Source organism: Eschrichtius robustus, chromosome 7 (genome assembly GCF_028021215.1).
Source record: "Eschrichtius robustus isolate mEscRob2 chromosome 7, mEscRob2.pri, whole genome shotgun sequence".
Lineage (NCBI taxonomy): Eukaryota > Metazoa > Chordata > Mammalia > Artiodactyla > Eschrichtiidae > Eschrichtius > Eschrichtius robustus.
Window position 1 is genome coordinate 127,187,954 of NC_090830.1, and position 17,359 is coordinate 127,205,312.

General features: G+C 41.6%; 1 protein-coding gene across 1 annotated transcript in view; it reads right to left on the reverse strand.

Annotated features, from left to right (window-relative positions):
- Positions 1-15,653, reverse strand: part of CACUL1 (CDK2 associated cullin domain 1) — a 63,397-nt gene extending 47,744 nt beyond the window's left edge. Inside the window, exon 1 of the mRNA XM_068548634.1 lies at positions 15,034-15,653. Coding sequence (XP_068404735.1) covers positions 15,034-15,400 — 367 coding nt within the window. The 5' untranslated portion in view covers positions 15,401-15,653. The remainder of the gene's footprint in view (positions 1-15,033) is intronic.
- Positions 15,654-17,359: the final 1,706 nt, after the last annotated feature.

Below are 17,359 nucleotides of genomic sequence, written 5' to 3' on the forward strand. Positions count from 1 at the left end.
GTAACTAATTACAATTAGATAATCTGACAAATGGACTAAGAGAAAAAAGCTCTGGGCTTTCCTTTTAACTCTGGCTAGGGTATGTGATCTAAGAAAAAAATTACAACTTCTTGTTGTCACAGCAAGCCCATCTATCAATAACAATCTGGTAAATCTGTGTGGTCCAAAACATTACCACCTGGTAGAATATTATTCTCCCTCCAGCACAAGGGGATGTCTGAAATCTTTCAAGTAATGGACAGAGAGAAGCTGAAGGCCAAGAACAAAGCCTGCAGAATGGGGAGAAGCCTTTGGGAATAAAGAAAAAGATCAGTCAGAGTGGAAGAGAATCAGAATCAGAACAAGGCTGTGTAGTCTAATAAATGGAGTTTTACTCTTTATTAAAAAAAAACAAAACCCCAGTTACTTATTTCTCTCAAAAGGAAAATAATTTGATCCTGGCAAAGGAAAGAGTAATACTTAGCTGCTCCTAAGAGAACTGCCAAGTTGGGAAAAAAAAAAGTAACAGAAGTGACCAAATCCTTTAAAGATCCTTTTCCATATCAGGAGGAAAAAAACAAAAGCTGTGCCAGCTACTCGGGTATATTTTGATTCGCCAGTAAAAGATGATAGCTAATGTTAAGTCCTAATGAAGCAATTGTTTCTGAAGTAAGCTAAAAACTTTTAAAAGTTATATGCTCTATGGGGAGTTTCTAAGTTTTAAGCTCTAAATTGCATGTGTTTGGGAAGTTTCTAAGTTATAGGGTTTGGGGTTTAGGGTTACATTTATATAAACAAATAACTAGATAACATTTTGGTCCAGATAAGGCTTATAACATACTAACTATATGAAACCATATATCCTGCTTTGCCTTGTTTCAAATGACATGTTTCTTTCCCCCAAACACTGAAAAACTTGTATAGAAAACACACTCCATTGTTGTTTTACTGCTTAGAAATAGACATATTTCTCAAATTGAGGAAAAAACAGAACAGCAGAAACTTCCTTCATCACTACTATCTTAAAAACAGAAAGTAGCTGCAGTGGCCTACCAGCAAGATTGAAATCAATACATTACTTTAGAATAGTTACTGCACAACATTATTCTACAATTACAAATCACACTTGAGCCCGTGACACAGTTCTCACTATGAACATGTTATGAAAGTACATATATGAAAAGGTCAAGTGCTATCAAAACATCCATTATGGCTCCAACTCCAACTAATCCAAAATCTCGTAATATTCAAATAGAAAGTATCTGCTCAATTGTGATTACATATGTGCAAACCATGCTAACTGCACATCTGCCATAGTTTTAAAATTCTGTTTTTCCTGCAAGATTTAAACAAGTCAAACTCTCCATGGCATTAAGACCAGGAAAGTAACTGAAGTAGTAGCATAAGGCAGTGTGTGCCGAGGTGGAAACACCAATAGGTGAGCTAATCTTGCCCTGCAGGACCCTGAGAAGTTCAGGACCTAAGGACAGCATACAATGAGCGAGGTTTAGAGGCAGAGAGTTGGTGGCTGGAGTGGGAAGGGTGAAGATTGGTTGCAAGTCTGTAGACTAAACAGTAAAAAAGAAAAGAGTTATTCTGCACAGAAACTGAAAGGTAAAAGCTTGGGACTCCAGGACAGATACATGGTGGGTGGGTGGGTGGGTGTGTGGAAAGCACAGGGCTGGCAGATTGAAGTAAAGTCAAAAGTCAAAATAAGAAACGTTCAAACATCTAACCCTGCTCCTTTTCTTTAATTCTAGAATGCCATCGGCCAGGAGAAGTGTCTTTACTTCCTGCCCCACCTACCCAACCCTACCATTCTCCCAGAAAGGAAGAAGATCCTTCCCTAGAGAAACAGAACAGTCCCAAAGAAAAGACATTCACATACTATTTGGCAGTTCCCCAAGAAATAGAAGCTTTGCATCCAATTAACCCCAAATGAAACCCAACACTTAAACTTGGCAAGGTCCCTTGTAAACACAGAACTACCAATTAGCCTTTTTCACTTTTAAATACAAATAGACAGCTAAGGATCACCAAAATTTGCAAAGTCTCAGACATCAGAGATCAAAACAAACAAAAATTGCAAAGATAAAAGCAAAGATAACTAAAAGAACAAAAGAAAACTTTAAAAAAACCCCAATAATTACTATGCTGAGAAGATAAAACTTAGTAACAGTAATGAAAAAGGAGAATTCCAAATGCTCTTCAAATTAAAAATATGGCCATTGTTAAAAATCCAAAAGAAGGGCTTCCCTGGTGGCGCAGTGGTCGGGAATCTGCCTGCCAATGCAGGAGACACGGGTTCGAGCCCTGGTCCAGGAAGATCCCACATGCCACAGAGCAGCTAAACCCATGCGCTACAACTACTGAAGTCCGCGCATCCTAGAGCCCGTGCTCTGAAGCGGGAGAAGCCAGCGCAATGAGAAGCCTGCGCACCATAACGAAGAGTAGCCCCTGCTTGCTGCAACTAGAGAAAGCCCGCATGCAGCGACGAAGACCCAACACAGCCATAAATAAATAAATAAATGAATGAATAAATAAATAAAAGCATGTATCTCATCATAAATGTCTTTATCATAAAAAAAAATGCAAAAGAAAAAAGTAAACATCTAGAAACTCTCCCAGAACATTAAGAGAAATAGAATATACTAAAAAATAGTTAACAGACTTAGAAGATCAAAACAGGAAATTCAACATTTGACTACCAATAATTCCAGAGAAAAGGGAGAAGAGAGAAAATGTAAAGGGAGAAAAACACTGACTCATTAACCTAAGAAAACATCCCAATAATTTTCCAAAGGGAAAAAAAGATCACATGCAAAATAACAAGAATAAAAATGGCACCTGAATTCTCCACTGTAACACTGCAAGCTTAAAGTCAATGAAGCAACACTTTGAAAATTATTTAGGGGGCTTCCCTGGTGGCGCAGCAATTGAGAATCCTCCTGCCAATACAGGGGACACGGGTTCAAGCCCTGGTCCAGGAGGATTCCACATGCTGCAGAGCAACTAAGCCCATGCACTGCAACTAGTGAGCCTGCGCTCTGGAGCCCGCGAGCCACAACTACTGAGTCCATGTCCCACAACTACTGAAGCCTGCGTGCCTAGAGCCAGTGCTCCACAACAAGAGAAGCCAACGCAGTGAGAGGCCCGCGCACCGCAGTGAAGAGTGGTCCCCACTCGCTGCAACGCGCAGCAACGAAGACCCAACGCAGCCAAAAATAAATAAAATTTAAAAAAAATTTACTTAGGTAAGAATTCTATACCCAAACAATCAAGTGAGCATTTTTATATAGTCAAGACCTGATATCCATACACATTTTCCCAACAGACTGCCAGCAGATATGTTCTGTACATACACACACATACATGGGAACACACCAGTAAAAAGAAAGACATGAAGTGAAGTGGCCAAGATGGCAGAGTAGGAAAACCCTGAACTCACTCCTCCTCCCATGGATACACCAAAATTACAGCTACTTACAGAGCAACTATCTACGACAACGGCCTAAAAACTAGCAGAAAAGATATTCCACAACTGCATACCTAAACAAGGAACCACAACGAGCTGAGTAAGAGGGGTTGAGACACGGTATTGTCAGGACTCACAACTCCAGGTCAGTGATCCACAAATGGGAGGAATATCACAATCAAAGAGGTTCTCCCCAAGGAGTGAGGATTCTTTCTGAGCCCCACATCAGGCTCCCCTGCCCAGGGTTCCTGCATCAGAAAGATGAGCCCCCAGAACATCTGACTTTGAAAACCAGCAGGGCTTATGTCCAGGAGAGCCAGAGAGCTGTAGGAAACAGACTCTGCTCTTAAAGGGCATACATTAAATCTCACACACTTCAAATCTCAGCACAGAGGCAGTAAATTGAAAGGAGCCTGGGTGAGACCCATTTGCTGATCTTGGATAGCCTCCTGGGGAGGCAGGAGGCAACTGGAACTCCCCCTGGGGATGGAGATCCTGGCAGTAGCCATTTTGGGGAGCTCCTTCTACCAAGATAACACAGCACTGGCAAGTGACATTTTGGAATCCTCCCCCTAGATTATTAGCACTGGGGGCTTACCCGCCCACCAGCAGGCCAGCCCCAGCCCCAGGGCCAGGCAGACAGCTGGGAAGCCTACCCCGCCCTCCAGCAGCCCTGCAGCCACTGCATGAGGCAGGGCCTCATAGCCAGGCTGGGGGCCAGCCCCGCCTACCAGCACACCCACCATAGCAGCCCTGCCACAAAAGAAGGGCACAGGCAGCCCTAAGGGGGCACCCCTTGAGCATATAGCTCTGGTGACCAGAAGGGAGTGTGCTACTGGGACCCACTGGATGTCTCCTACATGAGGCCACTTCTCTAAAACTGGGAAATGTAACCAACCTAACACAGAAAACTGGGCAAAATGAGCAGACAGAGGAACATGCCCCAAACAAAGAAACAAGACAACACCTCAGAAAAAGAACTAAATCAAGTGGAGACAGGCAATCTACTCAACAAAGAGTTCAAGGTAATGATCATAAAGATGCTCCCTAGCTCAGAAGAATGGATGAACATGGTGAGAATTTCAACAAATAGTTGGAAAATACTGAGAACCAAACAGAGCTGAAGAATGCAATTAACTAAAATTAAAATTACACTAGAAGGAATCAACAGTAGATTAGATGACACAGAGTAACAGACTGTGATCTGGAAGACAGTAGTAGAAATCACCCAAGTTGAACAGAAAAAGAGAAAAAATAATTTTTAAAAATGCGGATAATTTAAGAGACCTCTGGTACAACATCAAGCATATTAACTTTAAAGGGGTCTCAGAAGGAGCAGAAAGGGGAAAAGAACTTATTTGAAGAAATAATAGCTAAAAACTTCCCTATCCTGGGGAAGGAAACAGACATCCAATTCCAAGAAGCACAGAGACTCCCAAACAAGTTGAACTCAAAGAAGTCCACGTTAAGACACATAATAATTAAAAATGCAAAATTAAAGATAAAGAGAGAATCTTAAAAGCAGAAGAGAAAAGCAACTAGTTACATACAAGGGAACTCCCATAAAGACTCACAGCTGACTTCTCAGCAGAAACTTTGCAGGCCAGAAGCGAATGGCATGATATTTGCAAAGTGATGAAAGAAAAAACTTACAACCAAAAATACTCTACCTGACAAGGGTATCATTCAGATTTGAAGGCGAGATAAAGAGTTTTACAGACAAGCAAAAGCTAAGAGTTCAGCGCCACTAAACCAGCTTTACAAGAAATGATAAAGGGCTTCTCTAAGCAGAAAAGGCCACAACTCAAAATATGAAAACTGTGAAAGGAAAAATTTCACTAGTAAAGACGAACATATAGTAAAGGTAGTAGATCAGCCACTTATAAAGTTAGTAGGAAGGTTAAAAGACAAAAGTAGTAAAATCATCTAAAACCACAATAAATAGTTCAGGGATATACAAAACAAAAAGATGGAAAATACATCAAAAACATTCAACATGATGGGGGGAATAAAAATGTATCGTTGTTAGAAGGCATTCAAACTTAAGAGATCATCAACTGAAAACAATCACATATGTATATATGTTGTACCATATATACAGCTTAAGATACGTGGTCAATAATATTGTAATAACTTTGTATGGGGAGAGACGGTTACTAGATTTATTGTGGTGAACATTTCATGATGTATGCAAACGTCAAATCACTATGCAGTACACCTGAAGCTAACATAATATTGTACATCAACTATATTTCAACTTTTAAAAAAACTTTTAATAAATAAATAAATAAAAAGGAAGGCATCAAGTAACAATCATTCCACCTGTTGGGGAGTCCATGAGTGGCAACTGTGGGCCCTAAGAAATAAACAGGAACAAGAAGATTAACAGCTCCCACAAGCAGACAAAAAGAAAATACTGATTAACTGAGCATTTCAAAGTGACAGGTATATGGTGGATGTGATAAAGCTGCTGAAAAACTTTAAGAATCAGTTTTTCAAAAACTATGCAAGTATAAACAAGGCAACTTAATAGCAGAGTTCTATGTGAAAGAAAATGTAATCTGAGTACACTCCTGGCCCTTCAGCGACTATTTAGTTGTAATGTAAATATGGTTTATTTTGAACCAAAAATTGTGGTATTTAAAGAATTAATGAGGTAAGGTGTGTAGAGGTGTAAGAGAACTAAAACGTCGTGGAAATAACAGGTCAACAGGTAATATAAAACTAACTAATTAATCAATAACAACATTAACACATTGATATGTGTGGATAAATACCAGAAGAGACAACTAAATGAATTAAAAATAATTGACTCTGGCTCACAGGTCCAGGAATGGGAAGGAACAAGGGAAGGAATCACTGATTTTCATTATATATCTTTTCATACAGTTTAAGTTTTTAAAGTATAAGCCTATATAAAAGCAAAGTTCTGTGTTGTTTTGTTCTAAGGCCAAAGAGTTTGGTGAAACTCAAATCCTCAGAAAAGGAAAAACAAATCTGGTGAAACTAGATTTTTGTTTCAGTACTTCCAATATTCTAAGGCACATGAAATGAGAAAGCCCAGTTTACCCACTGCCTACTGGACCTCTCCACCCAAATGTTCCACAGATAACTTTAAAAAGACACACACACACCCCTACCTATACGCCTACCAAATCCTCATCCTCCCTTCTTCCCACCCAAATTTTACAGACTGTAGTCCCCAAATGTTTCCAAAGTCGGAAACCACCTCTCTTCCAATGCTTTATTTGTTCAGGCTGTCATCTCCTGCCTAGACTACAATAATTAAACCCCCTAACCAGTCTCTATGCCTCCATTCTCTCTCCTTTCTAATCTATATTAACATGCTAAGACAAATTTTACCAAGTTGACTCCCTTAATTTACTTCAGTGGCCCCTATTCCTGCAGAAGAAAATCCCACCTCTAACCTGGCATGCCCCTCGCATCTAGACCTTTCTATCGATCTAGGTTTAATTTGTGCCACTCCCTCCTCACACCCTATGTTCCTACAATAATTTCAACTCTGGGTCTTCCACACAGGCTTCTCCCTCTGCAAAGGAAGTCTCTTCAAGTCCAACCCTGCCACCTCAGTCCTCCTAACAAACTTTTATTCATTTTCAAAGATTCTTTTTCCCTCTATGCTACCATGTACATACATAACTTTACCACAGCATTTAATTATAATGTATCACAATCATCTGTCCATCAACCACCACACTAAACTCTGTCTCATTCATCACCAGAGGCTAAAATATTACCTCGGCATACAGAAGACGATACATAAGTATCTGTTTGGATAAAATGCCATTCTAGTCAGCACACCTGCAACTACAAATTACTTATCTATACTCTTAACTACAGAGGTTAATAGCCAAACAACTACAAAAGTAGGAAGAAAAATGGAAGGCCAGTTTGCTCTGCCAAGGCATATTATAAAAGAATATCCACAATCATTTTTTATATAGCATTTAACAGTTCACAACGTGATTATATATGGTCTGCGGCTTACAGAGTTACAGTTTAAAGAGAAAGTAAACAGCATTCATTTTCTTTAGGGATTTGGGACTGGGCCTTACATAAACATTACAATGGCTTTCTCTTACAGTTTCATCACCGTCACTTTGTGCAATTCCTGTCAAAAAACAGCAAGACAAGATCCCCAATGAGATCCTGAAATTTGGACAATCGATCGATACCATAGTGATGCTTGCTGCAGCACAACCCCACTAAGCTGGAAGGCAAGATACCAAATAACCACCGCGGATGCTGTGAACAGTGCATATTTTAAGGCCTGAATACATTAACTGATCCACTTGTAAAAGAATCAACCAATCTGGAAACTGGCAGATAGGACCTGGTCAAGTAGAGCAACTTTATTTAGGATTTACTAAAATCAGTTAACACTTTCACTAAATTCAAAAGTCAATTTTAACATACTTCTGAGTCATTAATTTAAAAAAAAGAATAATTTCATTGAGTTCAATTAAAAAATACTGTGAAGCTTTTATTCATCTGGAGAAGCTTTTGGTGCACTGGATTCATAATTATCCTGAGATCATGGCACAGTACCATCAGTCAAGGCAACATCCCACCCACCCCCCTCCCTCCTTCCATCCAGCCATTCAGTGCCTTTTATCCTCACGCTCCAGTCCCACCTGCCCCAACACATTCAGACAGGGAACCATTCTAGCTTGTTTAATATATCTGGAATGTAAACAGATGTGACATATGCTACATCTGAGCAGAGGCTTTAAAAGCCATTGTATGTTGCTGTCCACTCTCTTCTCTTTGTCTCTGCCAAGAGTGACAGGACCCAGAAAAGAGCTGCGCTTCAGAATGAGATGACATGTGAAAAGCCACAACCAACTGTCAGCCACTAACATAACATGAGCAAGAAATAAGCCTTTGTTGGTCCATAAGCTCCTGAAATTTGGGGGTAATTATCAAGCTGACTAATGTGCAATGAAAAACTAAACTAAATAATTACACTTCCCAAATTACATTCCATCAATGAGATACATTTGACTGAGATTTGGAAGGCCAAAGGGAGGCAAAGGACAGATTCTTCATGCTGGTGGTTCTGGCAAGTAAGGTTAGAGACGTCAGAATTCGTGGCAGCCGAACTCCAAGTTCCAGTGTCTGGTCACCAACTTCAAGGATGAGGGAGGCAAGTGTGACGATGTAAGAACGGCGGTAGTGGCAGCAGCAGCCTGCCCTCTGGAATGCAGCTTTAGTCGAGCAGCCTCACTGACTTCATACCTCTGACCTTTACAACAATTTACAATGGACCCAATTTCTGCTATTAAATCTCCTGTTGCTTTAGATACCTAGAGTGTTTTCTTGCGCTGAACTGTGACTGATAAAGTATTTGGTACCAGAGTAGTTACAGGACACAGACTCTTGAAAGCTAGGAACCTGGCTTTGGTTTTCCAATCTAGTTGGATTTTAAAGGCAATGATGACATGGCCACCATTAGATAACATAATACTAATAGTACATGGCGTGTAGCAGCAAAGAATTACTTATCACCTGTAGATACCTGGAATAAAGTTCTTCTCGAAGAAAACAGCATGGCAGACTGCTAAGTGCATTATGATGGAAACAAGAAAGACAAGGACTGTGGAGTGGGCTGATTCTGAGGACAGGTGAAAGCTTTAAGAAAATGATTAACTCAATAACAGAGGACCAAAGAGCATCCATGAGTGCATAAAAGAACCTCTTAATTCTTACAGGCACAGGGTTGATATAGCCAAAAATCAAACAGAGTGATTCTGCAAGTTACAGAATTACCATATAAAAGTAATTCAAAGCCTAGACAGATCTCTTAAGTAAAAGTTAGGGCACTGATTGTGAAATAAGACCCTGAGGCCTGAAATGGGGTCAGTTTGGTGGAGTTTGATCAATCTGAGAGCCCTGACCTCACAAAACTCACTGAGCCTTCCCTACCTGAGAAGCACCCCTCCCACCCAAAATGAGGCTAATCTTTCCTTGACTGAAGCCCCTGCTCCCCTGCTGTAATATTACCTGCAGCCTTGCAAGGGAATGCAGATTCTCCTCATGCCTTACCTCCAAGCAGCTCTCACCGCCTCTAAACCTCCAACTATTATAAATCAAATTTCCCAGGAGAAGAAGCACCAAATCTAAACAAACAGGAGCCAGCCTTCATTCCAAAAGAACTACAGGCATACCTCGTTTTATTGTACTTTGCAGATACTGCGCTTTTTACAAATTGAAGTTTTGTGGCAACTCTGAGTCTAGCAAGTCTATCGGTGCCATTTTTCCAACAGCATTTGCTCACTTTGCATCTCTGTCACATTTTGGTAATTCTTGCAATATTTCAAACCCTCTACCAGCGAAAAGATAATGATTTGCTAAAGGCTCAGATGATATTTAGCATTTTTTAGCAATAAAGTATTTTTCAATTAAGATATGTTCAATTTTTTTTTTAGGCATAATGCTATTGCACACTTAACAGACTACACTATACTGTAAACATAACTTTTATACGCACTGGGAAATGAAAAAATTTGTGTGATTCACTTCATTGTGATATTCACTCTACTGTGGTGGTCTAGAACAGAACCCATAATATCTCTGAGGTACACCACTGTGGACTTTCGGAAGACTTTAAGAATTCTAAAGACTGAAACATAACTTTAGGTAAGACTTAAGTTATCAAAAGGAATACACTTACTGAAGATTCTTTATTCACTGCAGTATCTCAAGAAACTAGATATGGTTATAACAATTTGCTCAGTTAACTGACTGAAACCCGGACTCAATGACAGTCTATGTTAAAAACAGTTGGAACTCTTGCTGATTAAGAGTGAATTAACAACAGATTAGACACCAGAGACAACACAGCAATAGAAACTATCTGAACTGAAGCAGAGGGGGGTGAAAAAGCTGAAAAAGATAATGAACAGAGCCTCAGTGATTTAGTGTACAATAACAAATGGCATAACATATATGCAACTGAGGGGCATGGGGCAGTAATTCTGAAAAAATAAAAAATGAATGATAATGTTCCAGATTTGACAAATTCTAGAACCCCACAAATCCAAGAAGCTCAAAGAACACTAACAAGAATAAACCTAAAGAAAACTCTACCACAAGGAATATCACAATCAAATTAAATTTGATTTAGTGAAAGATAAAGTGAAAATCTTAAAAGCAGCCAGAAAAAAAGGACACATTACTAGAGAGGAACAAAGATAAGAATATTCAGACATTTATTAAAAGAAATAATGCAGGCCAGAAGACAACGGAAAGACATCTTTAAAGTATTGAAAGGAAAAACAAAAACAAAACAAGATTATCAATCTAGAATTCTATATCCAGCAAAAATATCCTTAGAAAATGAAGGTAAAATGCTTTTGGGGACAAACAAAAGCTGAATAAATTCAAGGCTAAATCCCTTGGCAATTGTGGGCACTGCAAATATCTTCCCTAATTCTATCATCTGTCTGTCACTGAATGAAAACCTTTAATTTTTATATAATCAAAGTCATTACTTTTTCACCTTTATAAGTTTTAGGAGATAAAGCTTTCCCTAGGGAAAGAGCTTCTTCAACATTGTCTTCTATTAATTTTATAACTTTTCCTTTCACATTTAGATCTTTAATTATCCATAGTTCATCCCATCTGTGGTGTTAGGTTTTTCTCCATAAAGTGAGCCACTCTTCTAGCAACATGACTCCTTTCTCTGATGATTTATGATACTACCTTTATCTTAAGTTCCTGAACATATAGGTAAGTCTCTGCTCTCCAATTTGTTCCCCCAGTGTATTTTTTATGTTCTTGCACTTATACTAGTTTTTATTACTATAGTTTTGAAACAGTATCTTAACCTCTGGTAAGGCAAGCCCCCACGAAAGCAAATCTTTAAGACTGATTTAGCTATTCACAGACTTTATCCCACCTGCCATATAAATTTTAGATCAGGTTATTGAGTTTGTCAGACAAACCAACTGGAATTTTGATGGCAGTTTAATCAAATTTATAGATTAAAATGGAGAAAACTGACTTCCTTACAACAATAAGTAATCTAATCCCAAGAGCATGGAAAGTTTTCCCATTTATTTAGGTCCTCTTCTAGCTCCTTATTAAAGTTCTCTCCTTAAAGATCTTATGTACTTAGGGTAATTCCTAGAGACTATAGTTTTCTTGCTATTATTGTATACAATATTTACTTTTTAAAAAAAAATTTATTTATTTTATTTATTTATTTTTGGTTGTGTTGGGTCTTTGTTGCAGCGCGCAGGCTTTCTCTAGTTGCAACGAGCGGGGGCTACTCTTCCTTGCGGTGCGTGGGCTTCTCATTGCGGTGGCTTCTCTTGTTGTGGAGCACAGGCTCTAGGCGTGCAGGCTTCAGTAGTTGCAGCGCGTGGGCTCAGTAGTTGTGGCTCACGGGCTCTAGAGCGCAGGCTCAGTAGTTGTGGTGCATGGGCTTAGTTGCTCCACAGCATGTGGGATCTCCCCAGACCAGGGCTCGAACCCGTGTCCCCTGCATTGGCAGGCAGATTCTTAACCACTGTGCCACCAGGGAAGCCCTACAATATTTACTTTTGATTACCTTTACTAATTGGTTATTGCTAGTGTAGTAAATGCTGCTAACTTTTGTAGGGTGATCTTAAGTCCAGTAACCCTGCTAAACTCTTACTAGTTCTAATAGCTTCTCTTGATCTAATGGTTCTTCTAGATAAGTGATATTATCTGCAAATAATGAGTTTTATTGCTTCCCTTCTTATCCTTATCCTTTTAATTTTTCCCCCTGTAGTGTTCGTCAGGACCTTTCTTACCATGTTAAACAGTAACAATGACAGAGGGCATCCTTATCTTGTTACTGATCTTTTTACTTTTTTTTTTGGCTGTGCCACATGCAGGATTAGTTCCCCAACCAGGGTTTGAACCCGTGCCCACTGCAGTGGAAGCGCTGAGTCTTAACCACTGGACCACCAGGGAAGTCCCTTGTTACTGATCTTAAAGTAAATGTATCTAAAATTTCTCTGTTAGGTATTATTATTTGCTGTAGGTTTTTGGTAATGACCATCATTTAGTTATCCTGCGCTCCAAGCTTGCCAAGAGTTTTTATCATATATGGGTGCGGGATCTTATCAAATAATTTTATGGTATCGAAATAATGATGACTTCTCTCCTTAAGTCTACTTTTTAATATGGGAATTTTCAAGTACATATACAAAAGTAGAGAGAATGATGAACCCACATACTCTCCTTTAGTCTATTAATAAGATAAATTACATTAACAGATAAATAAATGTTGAACCACACTTATATTCCTAAAACAAACTCTACGGATCAAGATTCTTTTAACACATTGTTGGGTTTGAAGAGCTAGTATTTTGTGTAGGATTTTTACATTTATGCTAATAACTGAAAACAGATGTATAACTTTCTCATATTAACTTTACCTAGTTTTGGAATCAAGATTTCACTAACTTCATAAAATGAGCTTGGCATCTCTCTCTCTCTCTTTTTCCTATTTCCCAGAACAACTTTCAAAAAGGAATTGTTATTTAAAAGCTCACTGCACCTCAATTATAAGATTATCTTCATCCAGAGTTTTTGAAAGGGGACGTTTTACTATTTCAGTTTTTAAATATTTATTAGTCAGCTTGGGCTTCCCTGGTGGTGGCATTGGCTAAGAATCCGCCTGCCAATGCAGGGGACACAGGTTCGAACCCTTGTCCGGGAAGATCCCACATGCCGTGGAGCAACTAAGCCCATGCGCCACAACAACTGAGCCTGAGCTCTAGAGCCCGCGAGGCACAACTACTGAGCCCGTGTGCCACAAGTACTGAAGCCCGCACGCCTAGAGCCTGAGCTCCGCAACAAGAGAATCCACCGCAATGAGAAGCCCACGCACCGCATCGAAGAGTAGCCCCCGCTCGCCGCAAATAGAGAAAAGCCCACACGCAGCAACAAAGACCCAACGCAGCCAAAAATAAAAATAAATTAAAAAAATATTTATTAGTCAGCTCAAGCTATCTACTTCTTCTGTTACCAACTTTCATAGTTTGTAGTTTTCTAAGAATTTACACATTTCCTCTAGGCTTTCAAATTTATAAACCCATAGCAATTCATAAAACTCTTCTTTTAAACACCTCATGTTTGTACCTTTTTCCCATTTATCACTTATTGTATTTGCATTTAAAAAATCGGAGGTCCGTTTAGCTTATTAATTTCAAAAAACAATCTTTTGGTTTGGCAAATCTTTCTTTTGTTCCTAATTTCACTAATTTTTGCTCTTAGCTGTATGCTGTTTTTTGAACTCTTAAAATGAACTTGGTTGAAACACTAAAGCAAGCTTCCTTCAGCATTTAGATAAGTCACCCTGCCACTGTGTCCCAGGTCTGGTTTCACTACATAGACTTCAACACACAAACTATACAATATAAACATTATTTTCACACATAATACGGAAAAAATCGGAGACAAATCTTACCAACCATACCTACATATGAACGTCTCTGACTAAAGCAGTATCTTGAAGGCAAATATGTGCTTGTTCCAAAAAAAAAAAAAAGTGTAAAGCTATGACTATAAATCTGAACCAAGGCAGATATTTTCTCTGCACAGCTAATTGCACAATTACTGGTACAGCTTGATAAAATTAGCAACTAGAAATGAAATCTCCAGTTGCTTTACCAGATGCCATTCAAAACTTGCAGTTATTAATAGGAGAGAAAACTCTGGCTGTGACGGTCAATTTCCACCATCACCAGCCCCCAAAAACACCACTTAAAGCAAACGCACTTTTCTTCCTAGCTGTGGAAGCATACATCCTTGGTTGGATATAGTTTCGGTTACAAAACAGATTTTGGCCTTAAATCTTTCTGCCTGCAGTTGAGCGTTAAGGCAGATCACTAACATAAAAGTTCAACATTGAACAGAAGCTTAGAATTGGACACATACCGAATGGCTTATTCTTATGAGTGTAGGCTTTGAAAAAGTAATTTTATACATTATTAGCTTCAAAACGGATGTCGCAGCTCCCACTGCGCTGCTGTTACTCAAGAAGCAACTCATACATTTCCCTATCGGGATGCAGAAGGCGTGCACTGGAGAAGGGAAAGAACGAAGTGTAGATATAGGTCAACTTTCTAATTCCTGACTTGTTTAACGCAGACTGGCTAAAAGCACAGAAACACAAGTGGCCAGATTTCTTTTTCCCCTGGTTGCAAAAAAAAAACACTGAAGGCCTCTCCCTAACGAAACTCGGACAGCCTTTCCCTTCACGTTTGAGGGTGAAACGTAAGGGGGAACAGAGAAGAAAAGAGCTTCCTGATGCTGAGAGATAGCCAGTCGTGATACGAATCGCGTTTGTAGGAGAACTTGGGGCTGTGTGCGTAACCAGGCTGCTCTTTCAGGCCAGGTAATACAAGAAGCCAGGGCCGCTCCGGCGCCAGCCGCGGACACCGAACGCGGGGGGGAGGGAGGCGGGGAGGGGAGGAGAGACCCAGGGTGAAACAAAGGAAGCGGGATGGCCGAGAGGGAAGGATTCGGCGTCCGGGTGGGGAGGAGAAAAGCCAAGGCTTCTGACGAAAGGCTGCACTCACAGAACTTGGAGGTGGAGGTGTTGATGTTGATGCTGGAGGTGGGGGTGGCGGCGGGAGCCGCCTTGGCCACGGCGGCAGCCGCGTCGCAGCTCTTCAACATCATGATCACCCCATTCGGCTCCGGCGGTGGCGGCGGCCCCATCGGGAGCCCCTCCTTGGGGCCTTTCCTGTCCACGGAGACCGCAGGCATCGACAGCAGCTGACCCCCCGGAGGCTCTCGGGCAGGGGCTGGGATCGAAGAGGGGGGCGGAGGGGGTGGGGGTGGCTGCCGGAAGCCGTCCACGGCGGCCTCCCAGTTGTTGTGGTTCTGGTCGTCCATCATCGCCTCGTAGCTGCTCCCCTCCTCCTCTTCCATGCTTTCCTCCATCCTGCAGGCCCCCAGCACCCGCCCGCCTCACAGACACCTGCCGCCCGTCTCAACCCCGGGCCGGGGGGCACCGCAGCCTCCTCGTGCTCACATCGCCGAGGGCCGGAACAGGCGCGGCGGAGAGGGCAGCGGCGCGCCCGGTCTCTCAGTCTCCGCCGGGCCGACTTGTAGAGACAGGGCTGACGGCGGTGGGCGCTCCCGGGCTCCAGTCTGGGAGAGGCAGCCGTAAAGCAGCAGCGCCCCTCACGACATTTTACAGCAGCTTCCAACAGGCAGTTGGAAAGGGCAGCTGGGGGAGCGGCCAGGAGGGCACGTGGTGCGAGGAACCAGCCGCGAGAAAGCTAAGCGAAAAGGGGCGGGAGCTGTGAGCCATCCCAACGCAGTACAGTGGAGGTTCGCCCCGCCTCGGCTGGTCCCATGCAGAGAGGAACTGGGCAACTAGTCCTGAGGAGCATTCGTCGGCCCCGCCCCCGGCCCGGCCTCACGTGATAAGGGAGTTTGGCTGCGCACGCGCATTCAGAGTTTGGTTACCAGGACTACGGGGAGATGAGCCGGGGAATGAAGATGCGCTCAAAGCCTGGCCCTCGGTCGGTGTGCTCCAGGCTCCCCGTCTCGGCGGTGTTTTTCTTCCGCTCGCCCGATTTACAGGGTTTCGCACTGCAGAGGGCCTTGCAGCCCCAGCTTTTGCTTGACCACGGAGCTAGGGGGCCAGTAGAAGCTCCGCGTCGCACATTATAAACGGGTGGGACTGCCCAGGGCGGCCCTTGGCAGGATTGCTCTTGAGCTTCAGCCCACACGACCCAAACCCTCAAAATCGAGGAAAACAACCGAGACAGCAGAGTGGCTTAAAAAATAAATGTGTTTGAGCTATTCAAGAACTTTTTAAAAGTTCCTTAACTCCTCCGTACACTGAGGCCAGAAATTTTAAACTTAAAAATGCCTGTCTGCTACATGTAAAAGTATGAAATTAGAACACTCCCTGACACCATACACAAAAATAAACTCAAAATGGATTAAAGACCTAAGTGTAAGGCCAGACACTATCAAACTCTTAGAGGAAAACATAGGCAGAACAGTCTATGACATAAATCACAGCAAGATCCTTTTTGACCCAGCCCCTAGATAAATGGAAATAAAAACACAAACAAATGGGACCTAATGAAACTTAAAAGCTTTTGCACAGCAAAGGAAACCATAAACAAGACCAAAAGACAATCCTCAGAATGGGAGAAAATATTTGCAAATGAAGCAACTGACAAAGGATTAATCTCCAAGATTTACAAGCAGCTCATGCAGCTCAATAACAAAAAAACGAACAACCCAATCCAAAAATGGGCAGAAGACCTAAATAGACATTTCTCCAAAGAAGATACACAGATGGCCAACAGACACATGAAAGAATGCTCAACATCATTAATCATTAGAGAAATGCAAATCAAAACTACATTGAGGGGCTTCCCTGGTGGTGCAGTGGTTAAGAATCTGCCTGCCAATGCAGGGGACACGGGTTTGAGCCCTGGTCTGGGAAGATCCCACATGCCGCGGAGCAACTAGGCCCATGAGCCACAACTACTGAGCCTGCGCGTCTGGAGCATGTGCTCTGCAACAAGAGAGGCCGCGATAGTGAGAGGCCCGCGCACCGTGATGAAGAGTGGCCCCCGCTTGCCGCAACTGGAGAAAGCCCTCGCACAGAAACGAAGACCCAACACAGCCAAAAATAAAAAAAAAAAACAAAAAAAAAAACTACATTGAGGTATCATCTCACACCGGTCAGAATGGCCATCATCAAAAAATCTAGAAACAATAAATGCTGGAGAGGGTGTGGAGAAAAGGGAACACTCTTGCACTGTTGGTGGAAACGTAAATTGATACAGCCACTATGGAGAACAGTATGGAGGTTCCTTAAAAAACTAAAAATAGAACTACCATATGACCCAGCAATCCCACTACTGGGCATAT